Below are 15,949 nucleotides of genomic sequence, written 5' to 3'. Positions count from 1 at the left end.
ATAATATGATTATTATTTGTTTTTCAATTAGTTTACATTCAGTATGATTTGGCATTAGTTTCAGCTGCACAGCATAGTGGATAGACAATCATATACTTTACAAAGTGGTCCCCACAGTATTTCAAGTATACATCTGGCACTGTACATAGTCAATACAATATTGATGACTACTCCTAGCTGTAGTAGGAGTAGTCATCAATACTACTCCTACTGTTTTGTAATTACTGACTTGTACTTCTTAATCCTTTCATCTTTTTCATCCAACTCGCCAACCACCCCCCTCTGATCTCTGTTATCTATAAGTCTGTTTCTATTGTGTTAGTTTCGCTCTTTAGATTCTACATATAAGTGAAATGATATTGTCTTTTACTGTCTGACTTATTTCACTTACCATAAAACCTTCTATGTTCATCTATGTTGTCATCATAAATGGTAAGATTTCATTCTTTTTTTCCTAATGACCAAGTAATATCCCATTATATATGTGTACCACCACTTTTTTTATCCACTCATCTATTGATGGGCACTGGGGTTGCTCCCATAACTTGGCTACTGTAAATAATGCTGCAATGAACATACGGGTGCATATATTATTTCAAATTAGTGTTTGGGGTTTCTTCAGATATATTCCCAGAAGTGGAATCACTGGGTCATAAGGTAGTTTGATCTTTAATTTTTTGAAAAACGTCCATACTGTTTTTCATATTATCTGTACCAATCTGCATTCCCACCAACGGGGCTTAATGGTTCCCTTTTTTCATCATCCTTGTCAACACTTGTTGTTAATTGGTTTATTGATGATAGCCCAGTCTGACAGGTGTGAGGTAATCTCTCTTTGTGGTTTTACTTTGCATTTCTCTGATGATTGGTGATGTTAAGCATCTTTTCATATGTCTATTGGCCATCTGTATGTCCTCTTTGGAGAAGTGTCTATGCAAGCCCTCTGCTCATTTTATTTTTTTTTGGGGGGGGGGGGTTGACAGGGACAGAGAGAGGGACTGACAGCCAGGAAGGAAGAGAGATGAGAAGCATCAATTCTTCGTTGCACTCCTTAGTCTCCTGAGTTGTTCACTGATTGCTTTCTCATGTGTCTTGACCGGGGCTACAGCAGAGCGAGTGACCCCTGGCTCAAGCCAGCAACCATGGGGTCATGTCTATGATCCCACGCTCAAGCCAGCAACCCCGCGCTCAAGCTGGTGCGCCCCCACTCAAGCTGGATGAAGCCGAACTCAAGCTGGGGACCTCGGGGTTTTGAGCCTTGGTATTCTGCGTCCCAGTCCGATGCTCTATCCACTGCGCCACTGCTTGGTGAGGCCCTCCACTCAATTTTTAATAGCATGTTTGTTTTTTTATATATTAACCCCTTATCAGATGTATCATTGGTGAACATCTTCTTCCATTCAGAATACTGGCTTTTTGTCTTATCCTATTTCCTCTGCTGTGCAAAAATTTTTTAGTTTGATGTAGCACTGTTTATTTTTGTTGCCCAAAAAGATTAGAAAATATATTACTGAAAAAGATGTTCGAGTTTACTGCCTATGTTTTCTTCTAGGAGTTTTATAGTTTCAAGTTTTATAGTTTCTTACACTTAAGTCTTTACTCCATTTTGAGTTTATTCTCAGATGCGGTCTAAGAAGATGGTCTAGTTTCACTTTCTTGCATATACCAGTCCAATTTTCCCAACAGCATTTATTGAATAGACTATCTTTAACCCACTGTATATTTTTGCATCCTTTGTCATATATTAATTGTCCATATAGGCATGAGTTTATTTATACACTCTCCATTCTCTTCCACTGATCTATGTGTCTGTTTTTATGCAAGTACCATGTTGCTTTGATTAATATAGCCCCATAATAATTTGATATCAGGTTGTGTGATATCCTTCTAGATTATCAACAACCACACCTTTTCATGTCTCTGCCCTTCCTATCAGTCTCAATGCGGCTTCTTCTGTATGTCTTTAGTTGTAAGGCTTCTGTTTGGCTAGTCTTCATCTGGTTATTTGTTGACTTGACTGTTCTATAGTTCTGAATTGATCCTGGGAGAAGATGAGCATAACTTCCACTTACTCCACCACCCATCTGGATCCAAAAATATAATATTTTAAAAACACATACTCTACTCATGTCATAGCAGCATTATTTACAATAGAAAAAAGAAGCAATGGAAGAGTCCATCAACAAGATGAATGGATAAACAAAATGTGGTCTGTACACACAAATGTAATATTATTTAAGCTCTAAAAGGAAGAAATTTCTGACATATTATAATAGATGAACAGATGAACCTTGAGGACATTACACTAAGTGATGTAAGTCAGTCACAAAGATATGTACTGTATAATTAATTCTATTATATAAGATATCTAGAATAGTAATATTCACAGAGGTAGAAAATAAAATAGTAGCTGCCAGGGCCTGGGGAAAGGAGAAAATGAGTAGTTACTGTTTCATGACTATAGTTTCCATTTTCCAAGATAAAAATGTTCTAGAAATTGACTGCACAACAGTATGGCTATATTAACAATAATGAACTGTACAATTCAAAATGGATATTAATACAGTTAATTTTACATTACATGTATTTTACCACACACACAAAAAAATAGAAATTGGCATAACCTAAGTATCAAGATGCGGAAAAAAAATGATACAGTTGCTAAGAAGGAGGATATATGAGATATGGAACAAATTCATCCAAAACCCTATCTACCCTTCCTTAAAGAAAAAAAAAAAACTCAAGTAAGCAGATGGGAGATGACGGGAGGTATCACAATCAGGATCAGTGGCAAAGGGATAGGAACAGACATCATCTAGGGACACACTGGAGATCACAATTTGACAGGCTCACAGGATTTCACACAATATAACCATGGAAGACAAGCTAGAGAGTAAGGCTATGGAATAGGGAAAAAATGCTTGAATAAAGGCAATTCTCGCTGAGTAGCTTTCACTAGAATAAAGTAATAATCACCATACTTTTACTCAAGGTTAAAATAAAAAGAGGAGTTAAAAATTTTATAATCATTCATCTCTTATTTAGATTCTTCAACTCTGTGATAATGGAGAGACATATTTTATAAGTTAGATACCATATCAATGAGATATGGGCCTAAAGATAATAGTGTTTGTAAAGAACTAACATGCACATTTCAATTTATTCTGATTGACAATTTATTAATTTCAAAATCAGTACTGCATATAAACTAGCATTTTTAAAGGTCCCACTATGTAAAAAGTGCTAGTATGACAGTGAGGTGCATATCCTGAGATAATGCAATGCAGTAACCCTGATGCAGACTATAAACATACACCTTGAAAGACAGATTCATTATTCTAGTTGCTGTTATGAAATCATTCTCCAACTGACTGCCAGTCCTGAAGTAAGATACTCACTAGGCTCATTAAGTCCACTATATTCTCCACCTAATAATGTCCTTTAACCTCACACCAAGAATGAAATTTCTATTCTCTCCCAACTGCTTTAAAAACTTAAAACCAAATGTTTCTGAGTAATCTTCTTGGATTTTTTTAAATAATTTTATTTTTAATGGGGCGACATCAATAAATCAGGATACATATATTCAAAGATAACAAGTCCAGGTTATCTTGTCGTTCACTTATGTTGCATACCCATCACCCAAAGTCAGATGTCCTCTGTCACCTTCTATCTAGTTTTCTTTGTGCCCCTCCCCCTCCCCCTTTCCCTCTCCCTCTCCCCCCTCCCCCTTTCCCTCTCCCTCTCCCCCCTCCCCCCCATAACCACCACACTCTTATCAATGTCTCTTAGTTTCATTTTTATGTCCCACCTACGTATGGAATAATGCAGTTCCTGGTTTTTTCTGATTTACTTATTTCACTTCATATAATGTTATCAAGATCCCACCATTTTGCTGTAAATGATCCGATGTCATCATTTCTTATGGCTGAGTAGTATTCCATAGTGTATATGTGCCACATCTTCTTTATCCAGTCATCTATTGACGGGCTTTTTGGTTGTTTCCATGTCCTGGCCACTGTGAACAATGCTGCAATGAACATGGAGCTGCATGTGTCTTTATGTATCAATGTTTCTGAGTTTTTGGGGTATATACCCAGTAGAGGGATTGCTGGGTCATAAGGTAGTTCTATTTTCAGTTTTTTGAGGAACCACCATACTTTCTTCCATAATGGCTGTACTACTTTACAGTCCCACCAACAGTGAATGAGGGTTCCTTTTTCTCCACAGCCTCTCCAACATTTGCTATTACCTGTCTTGTTAATAATAGCTAATCTAACAGGTGTGAGGTGGTATCTCATTGCAGTTTTGATTTGCATTTCTCTAATAACTCTTCTTGGATTTTAAGCTGTGGTAAAACTTGGTTATTTCTTTTAAAAGCAGTTTTCATATAGATTACAGGGAGGTAGGGTATAGGTAGAGAAAGAGACAAAAGGGGAATATTAGTCTTTCTCAAAATGAAAAGAATCTGCTTTAGATTTCCTAAAGGTTCCTATCTTCTCTGGTCTTTAGTGTGGATATAAACTGCTATGCTAATTAGATTGTTGGCAACAACTTCCAGATACCAAATCAGGGGCCCACTTCTCCAGTAGCTAGAGGAAGACAAATACCTTCAACAAAGGAGAAAGATTGCTTGAGCTGAGCAAACACCCACCCTACCTTTAACTTCTGCTATTGGCTAGCTTTGTTGTCCTGAGCTTCTATAAGTCACTGAGGAAATTCAGAAATTCAGAAAGAGGACTTTCTTCAGATCTAATTTATTGAAGGGAGTGGAGGAGAGATAGTATGTGTGCGTGCGTGTTTGTGTGTGCATGTGTGTGTGTACACACTAGAGTGTTGTTCTTTAATTCTAATTTCATTAGGCTTTAAGGACTAGACCTACAAATGTGTATGTGTGTGACAACACACTGTAAATACTAAACCATTAACCATTACACACATATCATTATCCCAAATTTTCCTCTCAATTTCCATTGCCACTCTAGTCAAGTAATTCATCCACTTATTCATTCATTCATTAATTTTTTTCTTTAATTATTCTTTCTAAACATATTTATTGTGGGCCAACTACAAGCTAGGCACTATGGTAAGCATTTAAAATATAACAGTAAAACAAACAGGTATAGTACCCACCCCCACAAAACTTAGTCTAACATGAACTTAGAAAACAGGTACACATAGATGTGGGAGGATTCACTGGGACAGCTTCCCAGAAAAAGAAATTTTAAAGCAAGAAAGAAACATAAAACAAAAAGGAGTTAGTATAGTAAGGGAGTGGAAAGAGTGACAAGGCAGAAAATTTCAGTCAAAGTAAACAACAAATATCCTCCAATAAGAATGAGCCTCCTAACTGTGCCACCCTCTTTCCCACATTTACACCTGTGTTCCGTTTCTTTTTCTCCCTTCAAAATCTTTCCTCATTCTCCTACCTCTCTGCCTAATGAAATCATTTGCATCCTTCAAAGCCCAGATCAACAATACAAACCCATCTTCAAAGATAGTACTTGGCTCATACCAGGCATGAAATAACATTTGCTAAATGAATGGATGACAAAAATCATTGTTCTTCCCAAATCATATATATACATGTGCCTGCCCCTTGAAGTAAAGGACATAACTCATAGTGCCTAATGCATTATAAATGGCAGGAAAATATTTATAGAATTAATACCTCTAATAATCTAAGACTAACCACAACTGTTAAGGAATGATGTTTTCATCTTCTGCTGACTTTCCAATGCCTTGGTAGAACAAAAAGTCTAGAAAACTTAAAATACTATTTAGACATGAACTATATTAATATTGAATATCCAATATTCCACAAACTCTCTCCCAATAATGGAATTTATTTTTGTATTTAACTTCTTGGATGGCTTATTATCAATTTTAAATACTTCTGAATGACTTTCCTAAAAAAAAAATTCTAAATTTAAATACTAGTAGAGATGATAAATTAGCTTTAGAATAATGTATTTAGAATATAAGAAGAAGCCTGACCATGTGGTGGTACAGTAGATACAGCATCAGCCTGGGGTGCTGAGGACCCAGGTTCAAAACCCCAAGGTCACTGGCTTGAGCATAGGATCATGGATATTACCCCATGGTCGCTGGCTTGAAGCCCAAGGTCGCTGGCTTGAGCAAGGGGTCACTGGCTCAGCTGGAGCCCCACCACACCAGTCAAGGGAAATATGAGAAAGCAATCAATGAACAACTAAAGTGGTGCAACCATGAGTTGATGCTTCTCATCCCTCTCCCTTCCTATCTATCTGTCTCTGTCTGTCTCTCTCCTCCATTTAAAAAAAAAAAAAAACTTAAATAAATAAATAAATAAATTCATAAAGGGAATACAAGAAGGAATCTTTTATTAATGAATTGCATAACCTACAAAACTTACTTGCACCTCTCCTTCCTAAAACTAAGACAAATTAGGAAATGTAAACTATACTATAATTTCATTTATTGTTCACAATATTATTTTTTGAATCATGCCTCAAGCTACCATAGCAGAATTTGTTACACAATTCATAACTTGTTATAAAAAAAACCCTTAGATTAAATCTGGATCATTCCATTTTTCAGATAATAGAAAGCCAAGTACAAAGGTAGACAGAAGCTTTCAAAGGAAAGGTGAAAATATCCAATCATGTTCTTGCTAGTCACTCTATACCAGTACCTGTAGGAAAGGCAGCCCAGGGAATAGCAGGAGATACAGTCTGTGTTTCACCATTTCCCCCATCAAAAGTCTCTGCAGCCTAAAACCAAAAGCAAAGTTATTTGAGATGACCTTGAAAATAAAATGCCATTTAAGAAATCCTGCTTCCTAGTTCTAGAAGCGTATTCTCTAATATACCACAAATTTTCAGTTCCCTCTGAATACTCAATTGCTTTTCAATCTTCATTGCTACCATCCCTTCCACCACTCACTACATCCAATACTCATGTTCTATTATCCTTATGTAAAAATTTTCCTTTCTTACTCAAATATATCTCTTGCCAATGAATTTTTTTATATATCTTTAATCACATTTTCACATGTGAAACGTCATATCTAAGTACTTTAAACTAACTGACCACGTTTATCCATATACAGAGGAAAAACAGATCATTTTTCTTTAAGGGTCTAGAAGCCAAATCTTTTTCATTAATTAGCATATGAGCTAATTAGAGTTCAATCTAAAGAAATGGTATTCATCTATATTTCTGAATAATCTATCAGCTGGTCTTACTTATTCAACATTTAGATCATTTCTAAAGCTTATATTTTAAATTAACAAACCTTTCTTTTTTTTTTTTTTTTTTAATTTTTATTTATTTATTTATTCAGTTTTAGAGAGGACAGAGAGAGGGAGAGAGAGAGAGAGAGAGAGAAGGGGGGAAGGAGCTGGAAGCATCAACTCCCATATGTGCCTTGACCAGGCAAGCCCAGGGTTTCGAACCGGCGACCTCAGCATTTCCAGGTCGACGTTTTATCCACTGCGCCACCACAGGTCAGGCCCAAACCTTTCTATTAAAAAAGTTTTATAACTATGGGACAATAACTGAAATATTCAGATGTGTGCATAGTGTAGAGTTTTCTGTCTCTTAACTGTCCAGGTCACAGTAAAATTATTACTTAAAAAAAGAGCCATAATTTCAATTCAGCTACTTCACTGAATTGTCGGCCAAGGAAAAGTCAACTGGGGAAATCTGCCATCGGAGGTAAGTCATGTAGACTATACTGTAGACTGCTACTCTCTACAAACTACAAAAAATGACCATGTTAAATGACCAGAAATGAGACCTTCATATTTCTACAGCAAGATGTGGTAAGAAAGGACCCTAATAACCACAATTAAATTGGAAAGGGTGGTGAAAGTTGTACCTACGTAATACTGAAAGCAATATATCCGATGACTATAACACTGAAGTATAACTGTTACTCTAACAACTGAGTTATACTCAATTTTTTTTCTAACATAATAAATATAGTTTAAATAAAGGAGACTATACTAAGTTTTAACCTTCAAATAACCGACAACTTCTAGACAATAAATAAGATCATATCTGAAATACACATTTTCCTCAAAATAGAAGCAACTTCAACATAATTTTAAATGTTACAATTTAGTAAAATAGATTCAATCACCCAACAAAACCCAAAACACTACAGAAAATATATAAATGTGCTAAACAAAAAAGTTTTAGATGCAGAAAATAGGCATGTTCATATTCTAAGTATCACCATATTGACAGATTAACAGAAGAGAAAATGACCCTAACCTAAAAATATCCATACCATTCTTTCATGATATTCAGAACACTGAATATATACTTACTATCTTATATTTCCTATTAATGTCATTAATTACACTCCCTATTTTTAACAATCTCATTTTATGAAATTCCAAACTAAGTGAAAGACTTACTTAAAAAAAAAAAAAACTCACAGAGCTCACTCGATAGTAGTTCCAGGACTTGAGCTCAGGCATCCTGACTCCTAATCCAGAGATTTTTTTCCTGCAAGACTATACTAGCTCCATAAAAATAACTGGGTTACAAAATATTTCAATAAAATGAACACTCACTGAAAAGGATTAAGGAAAAGACAGTGTTTCTGCCGCTAACAATTTCCACTTACAAAACACCAACTTAAACCTAACAGAATATTAACACAAACATACTAATTGGCTCTATAAACCTGTAAATCGACTCATTACAGGTGTAAACATGAAAATATGTGACAAATTTTCAATACTCATCTCTCATCTCACAAGTATTTCCTAATTGACATATATCCCAACAAAATCATCTGCTGACAATTTTTAAAACCTCTTTTTTAGTGCTTCCACTGTAGTACTTAATTACCTTAATTTAAACCATTCCTACGGGCATGACCAAAAATTTGATGATAATAATAATAAATCTGCATTATTTTAAGTTGCCTTGATTTCATTTTTTTATTCCAAAGTTACATTCAAAATTATCAAGGAAAGATCATGAATGTCAATGATAACACATTTTAAAAATAGTATATATTCCATTATAATCTCACAAATTAAAAGAATTACATAAGCAAAATTCAGACATACAATAGCACATACCTCAAAACCACCAAAATCATCATCATCCATTCTTCAAGTGCACCTGAAAATAACAGAAGACACTGAAACAAGCCCACACACACAGAATAAGTTATGTCAAAACACTCTCTGACTTAAAGGTATATAAAGTTTGATTTTTAATTAAAACTATTCTATCTGGGTTTTAAGAAGAAAAACTTTTTAAACCATTGTGTATGCATTTTTAACTCAAAGAGACTAGACTTTTTTGGCAAAATTAGCTTTTCTGGCAAAATTAGCAATTTCTGTGACTTTTTCAGCAACCATGTATTTTGCCATTTTACGTTGAGACGCCAGGAGTGGAAAAATATTCTTTTACATTTTAATTTGCTTTTCCCAAATTGGCGCTAGGGCTCAATTCAATAATGCTTCCTGCTTTTTGCATCTATTCCTCAGTTGTCTGGCAACCTCAGCACAAACTCCAGCTAAGAACAGGACTGTGGTGAATTTTTGGAAATCTGTCCCGTACCACAAAGGTTCTTCCCTTGGTTTCATGGCCGAGGTTGATTAAGATTTTCAAAATTGATCAGCATTTTTGAGCTGTGGCCACAACTTCTGGAGCATTTTGATATGTGTATTTTTAGCTGAAACTGCTTTGCACTTTTGGAAAAATGTGGAGCAAGTTACTAGGCTGATCAAGATAAATCAAGTCATGTATTCATGGGAGACCAAAGAAGAGAAAAACATAAGCAAATATCCAGAATTCTTTACCCTCTAAGCATGTAAGAGAGACAGTCAGTAGGAGAACACATGTTTTATTTTGTCCTAAATGTATATTATAAAAGTAGAGAAAACCATGAGTACTTAGGTTTTTTAAAAAAAGAAGCTTTTATCTAACAAACCATGAAAGAACTAAAAGATCTGGAAAAGTAAAACAAGTAATAGATGGTATATATTAAAATGACAAATTCACCATAAATTGTGAGTCAGTAGGTGCAAACGATATTCTGGTCAATAACAACTTGTTTCCTTTTCTATATTTCAAAAAATGGACTTGATTACAGGAAAACAATATTCTCCAACTTCTAAATAAATAGCTAAAACAAATTAAACCATATGTTAGGCAATATTCTAAAGGCATTTTCTAAGGCATTTTGCTCTGAGTGATGAGGCAGTCGTCACCTATAGCCATACTTTATTTTTTCAATGAAATTAATACTGTCTTCAAAAATAAAACAAAAAAAATAGACAAAGAAGTATGAAAAAAATAATCTCAAGGACAGTTTTGTTTTAATAAGCAAAGAAAATTTATTTTCACAGAAACTCAAGTAGGTAATGGCACTAAAAGAAATATATGTAGAAAAAAATACATTATAAAAAAAGACATTAAATTAACCAGAGTATGATACCAGCACTGTCCCTATTACCCACATCTTAATCTGATGGAAAAAAATTTTAAAGATGTAATACTCCAAAAAATCAAAACTAAGCAAGTCATCCACACACTATGCTTAAAAATATAAACCAGACTTTCAAAAACTTTTGATGGTGGTTAATTTGAAATGGAATTCACATTAATTTTGTGTTGCAAGCGAATAGAAATCTGTATGCGATTACATTTTTTCATGTAGAAATTATGAAAGAAGAGTGATATGGATACAGAGAATTCACCAAGTTTGTCTTTTCCACATGTATCCCACAAATCTCGGGAGACAATTAAAAATATTTTTAGCATCTATGAACACTGTACCCAAATAATATGGTTTCAAAAGAATGGAATCTTTAGAGTAATGCTTCTATGTGTTTTCAAAAGTCATATTGCAATAAATTACTTGTAAGGTGCCAGAAAATTTGAAAACAAAAACAAAACCCATGCCTAACAATCAGTTCAGCTTTGTTTGCCTGTGGTAATGAACCAAATACCATCAGTTTCCTAAATACTGATTTGGCTCTACAAATGAACATATTAGTGACCACTGATGTTTTCCATACCTCAGCAACTTCTACATATTAAAATGTAGATTATAGTCTTCCTCTACTTTATTTGCAAAGAAATATTAATACATTCTAAAAGACAAATGTGTCCTGGGTTTCTTAAAAATACAGTGCTAGAAAAATAAACATTATTTTAAAGCAATAACTTTTCATTGAATAATTTAGTTTCAAATCCTGAAAGTTTGTTTCCTTGTGAGCATCTGAAAGATCAGGGGAAATGAAAATTACAGCACTGATTTGTAAAAATCTATTTTACAAAATGTAAAAATTAAAAATTAGTTCTTAAAGAAAAATTACAAGTATGTGCTTCTTTATGGACTTAGCCTAATACATTACAACTTTATCTAAAGTGTATTTATAAACTTTTTAGAATATTTCTAAGCACTTAACTTTATATCTCATTACACTACAAATATAATATAGCAATGCCAAATATTAAGTTATAGAATCATGAGCCAGTCCCCAAAATTGATAGATCATGTGTTCTTTCTTTCTTGTCCTAGAAAATGAGAGATGTATACTTTGTTATGATTAGTACTACATGGAAAGATTTCATAATATCCAAGTTTAACAATTTTCATCCTTCTTTATATCTGAATTTAATCTCTTTTGTGGCACTGTTGTATAAATTCACTCCTTTACTATCTTCACTATTTAATATAGTGCAAATATTTTACCAAAAACAAACAAACAAACAAACATACATACAACACTTTAGTAACTAATTTTTATTGAGCAATTCTGTAGATCAGTCAAGGTCCTCAAGGAGTTATGGTCAGGTGGGGGAGTGGACAGAGTATAAGAAAAGCATGCAAATACAAATAATATAAAATATAAAAGAGCTATAAGAAAGAAACAAAATAATTCAAAACATTTTTCTAAACCCAAAACATATAATCATTAGATGTAATGGTTCCTCAAGTGTCCAAGAAAATAGAAGGGAAGCCACATGAAGGCACACTATGAACAAAAGAAAGATTCTACAATCTTCTGGGAAGAAAAAATAGGTTTTATTCAAACGATAAAGTATATAATAGCATAAGACTTTACAACAGCATCACTGAAAGGTGTAAAACAATGGAGAAATGCTTTTAAAATTGTAAGGAGACATGATTTACAATACAAAATTACATAATCAACCAAATCAACAAATAATTAAGTTGAGGGAAAAATTGAGCCATATTCATACCTGTATACAGTTGTCCTTCACCATATTGCGGTTAACTTTTCACGGTCTCACTGTATTGGGGATTTTTTTTTTTAATTTTTCTGAGGTTGGAAATGGGGAGGCAGTCAGACAGACTCCCATATGCGCCTGCCCGGGATCCACCCGGCATGCCCACCAAGGGGCGATGCTCTGTCCATCCGGTCGTAGCTCTGCCGCAATCAGAGCCATTCTAGTGCCTGAGGCAGAGGCCATGGAGCCATCCTCAGTGCCCGGGCCAACTTTGCTCCAATGGAGCCTTGGCTGTGGGAGGGGAAAAGAGAGACAGAGAGGAAGGAGAGGGGGAGGGGTGGAGAAGCAGATGGGCGCTTCTCCTGTGTGCCCTGGCCGGGAATCGAACCTAGGACTCCTGCACACCAGGCTGACGTTCTACCACTGAGCCAACCAGCCAGGGCCTGTATTGTGGATTTTTAATTGTATATATCTAATTTTGTATTGCAGATTTTTCACTACATCACGGGATTTTGCGGTATATAAGTATTTTTATATATTTATTATTTTAATTATTTTTGTGGTAAAATAAGTGTGGAAAAGGTTAATAACAGTGTGGGAAAGGTTTATAAGAGTGTGGGAGGGTTTATAAAGCTTTAAAATATATATAAATAAAAATAAATATAAGGTCGCTACTCTGCGCATTTTCACCTATCGCAGGGGTGGGGGGGTCAGGAACCTAACCCCACGATAGACAAAGGACCACTGTAGTCCCAAACACTTTTTCTTAAAAAGCTATGGAGTAAACCAAGGGAGTAAGACACAGGAAGACATGGGATTAGGAAACAGGAGATCCAACTAAAGTGAAAAAGAAAGGGAATTCTTCCAGAATAATGATGGAGTTCCCAAGATACCTATGTAACAAGAATAGAGTATAACCAGCCTACATTGGAATATATCAGAAGGCCTCTGGGTGATGTATTCAAGCACATGAAATTAACAGAATGACTCGTGCTTTACTATCATGAGAGTCATTTTAAACAATTTAGGGTTGAATTAGTGGTTTAGAAAATTAACCAGATGAAAACAGAGAGAAAATACTATGATGGACAATAAAAACAAACATTATATATTTCTCAGTTGTGAATAGTACTTAAATACTCATAATAATGTAAACAACGTAGTATGACTAATGGCACCAAAATTAGAATATAATCATTTTGAGAAGAATAGTAAGAGAAAGTATGTGGCATAGGGTAGAGGGGGTGGTGAAAAGAGCGCTAAAGCCTGATTGTCCATATTGGAAAGCTGACGGGTATGAAACAGAAACATCAAAAAGTAGCATATTCAACATGTTATTTACAGATTCAATGGTAAACACTAAAAGAACCAGCCATATGTTTCAAATATCTTGCCTCTAGAAAGCAAGAAATAGGCTGAAAAGAAGAGCATAGAAGATGGCTTTGTGTCATACCAAGCTTTTTACATCTTTAAACTATGGGCATACGTAACTAATTTCTATAAATGACAGTATAAAAAACATTATAGCACAGTGACCTAACTACCTATTACTTCCATCAAAATACATTAAAAAAAAAACTCAAGAAAAATTTTGTTTTTACAAAACTAACTAGAAAAGGCTTAAATGCTTTAAATTAGCATTTAAACAGTGAATAAATTAAATATTTTCATATTAGTATTCTTTCTAACATTTTCCCATATGACAAGTATTTATACAAAATGTAAGTTCCGCAAAACAAAACAAAAAAATGCCTAACATAAAAATACACTTAGGTAACTGACTTCAAAAAACAGACTCTCCAGAGATTATCCAGATTACTCACTCATCCCAAAATGTCCTACTGTTAACACTGTCCACTTAGTATTTGACTCGATTTCTATCCCATCTGGGAAACTACTGGCTAACCAGCATGCTCATAATTCTTTTTCCATTTGATCATGTTTCATGCCATGTTTCCTAGAAACAACAGACAAGTGATGTTTTTTTTCTGACTGTCCTGAGCAAAGATAAACTGGTAAGAGGAAAACACAGCAAAGGAATACACAAAGACAAACACACACAGAGACATATTTAGTCAAAGTTAAAAATAAACAGCCATTAAGACAACTAATTGGAAGGGTCTAATCACATAAGATCACAATTTCAGGTTTATCTGTTCAAGGCAATTGTTTACCTAAATTTCTATAAACTCTTCTGAGTTAGAGTAAGGACCATTTCTTAACCCTTTTTCCTACTCCCTAGCACCTTAAACTGAGCAGTTCCCAGGACACAGTAAAGGCTCAAAGAATATTTCTGAATCGATACTTTCAGAATAAATGAATGAAAGCAAATAAGCTGCTAACAGTTCTCACATGACTTCCCTTTCCTTCTTATTTTTCAAGGAAAAACACAATGGAACTTCAGCAGTAGATGATTAAGTTACTAGCACTAGATCAGCTCTACCCATATTAAGGCATGAGCCTGAAGGCCTACATCTTAAAAGAAATTACAGCACTAAACTCTACTCTCTTAAGTACCTAATTATTATTGAGGCTGATGATAATTTTTAAATGTCCTATATGAAGTTGAATTAAAGAACTATTGCTATATTATAAATACCACTGCCAATGGCAAAAGAAAAAATGAAATATTGCCATTTGCAACAACATGGGTAGACCTTGAGAATGTCATATGAAGCAAAACAAGTCAGACAGAAAAAAAAAAACTGTACGATTTCACTCATATGTGGGATAAAAAACTGAAAGAACAAATGAACAAACAAGAAACACAAACAGATAAACATTCACACAGACAAAACTATGGTGGCCACCAGAGGGAAGGGGGTTAGAGGTTAGTAGAGGCTAAAGTGGGGGCCAAAGATATGATGATAGAAGATGAACTGACTCTGGGTGGTGGCCACACAATGCAATATAGAGGTCATGTATTATGGAAATGTATGCTTGAAGCCTATATAATCTTAACCAACATCACTCCAACAAATTTAATAAAATAATAACTGAGATACAAATTCACTACCTGAAAATATTCTACTTATAAGTGATCTTTTAGGAAAACATCCCAACCAATAATAAGTCTAATAACTAAATATTTTCCTTTATATAATTTTTATCTGTGTTATCAATTAACCTTTTGTCTTTACCAGTCTTCATTCAAAATATTTACATGTCCCAGCAGGTAACAAGAAAAAAAAAATTGCAAAGTACTTAGACTCTCCAAAACCCTTATCTACTTTCCAACCTCTCTGGTTAATTCTTCTACCACCTCCAATTCCTTAATAGAAATCTTTGCCTTAGCTGATGTACCTCTGATTTTATCTCATTACCCTCTCCTTGAAAGGAGAGGCACTCGCTCTCATAATCTTAATGCTATGCCCACATTTTCCAGAATTAATAACCTCACTGGGGCCAGTCATATATTCTCAACAAAACAATGAACGTTCTTATGTTTATCATGCTGTCAATTAAAAATTCTCATGAATTGACTCTACCTATCTGGCAAAACCTTGACCATCAATGAATAATAGTGTTGATATATCACCTCTTCTCCCTCTTTTAAAGGAGAACACAGGCCTTCTCTAAATAGAAGGAAAGAACATTGAAGAAAGACTGTAGTTCCTTTCTCTACTTTCTTTACTTCTCTCCAAGAGAAAAATCATAATAACAGTGAGGGCAAGACATCCATAGGTTCTCTGTTGGGTGAGATTAATACATAGTGGTCAGCCCACATCCACAGTACAAG

At 34.6% G+C, this 15,949-nt stretch overlaps 1 protein-coding gene across 3 annotated transcripts in view; it reads right to left on the bottom strand.

The window, feature by feature from the left end:
• The window catches only part of CCDC91 (coiled-coil domain containing 91), a 380,006-nt gene that overhangs the window by 274,141 nt on the left and 89,916 nt on the right, over window positions 1-15,949 (bottom strand). For all 3 annotated transcript variants that reach the window (XM_066368875.1, XM_066368874.1, XM_066368876.1), the window contains 2 exons: window positions 9,081-9,123; window positions 6,674-6,752 (listed from right to left, as the gene is read on the bottom strand). In XM_066368875.1, the coding sequence (XP_066224972.1) occupies window positions 6,674-6,752; window positions 9,081-9,110 (109 nt within the window). In that variant the 5' untranslated portion in view covers window positions 9,111-9,123. The remainder of the gene's footprint in view (window positions 1-6,673; window positions 6,753-9,080; window positions 9,124-15,949) is intronic.

The sequence above is a fragment of the Saccopteryx leptura genome, chromosome 2, assembly GCF_036850995.1.
Source record: "Saccopteryx leptura isolate mSacLep1 chromosome 2, mSacLep1_pri_phased_curated, whole genome shotgun sequence".
NCBI lineage: Eukaryota > Metazoa > Chordata > Mammalia > Chiroptera > Emballonuridae > Saccopteryx > Saccopteryx leptura.
This window is presented reverse-complemented; position numbering and strand designations above follow the sequence as displayed.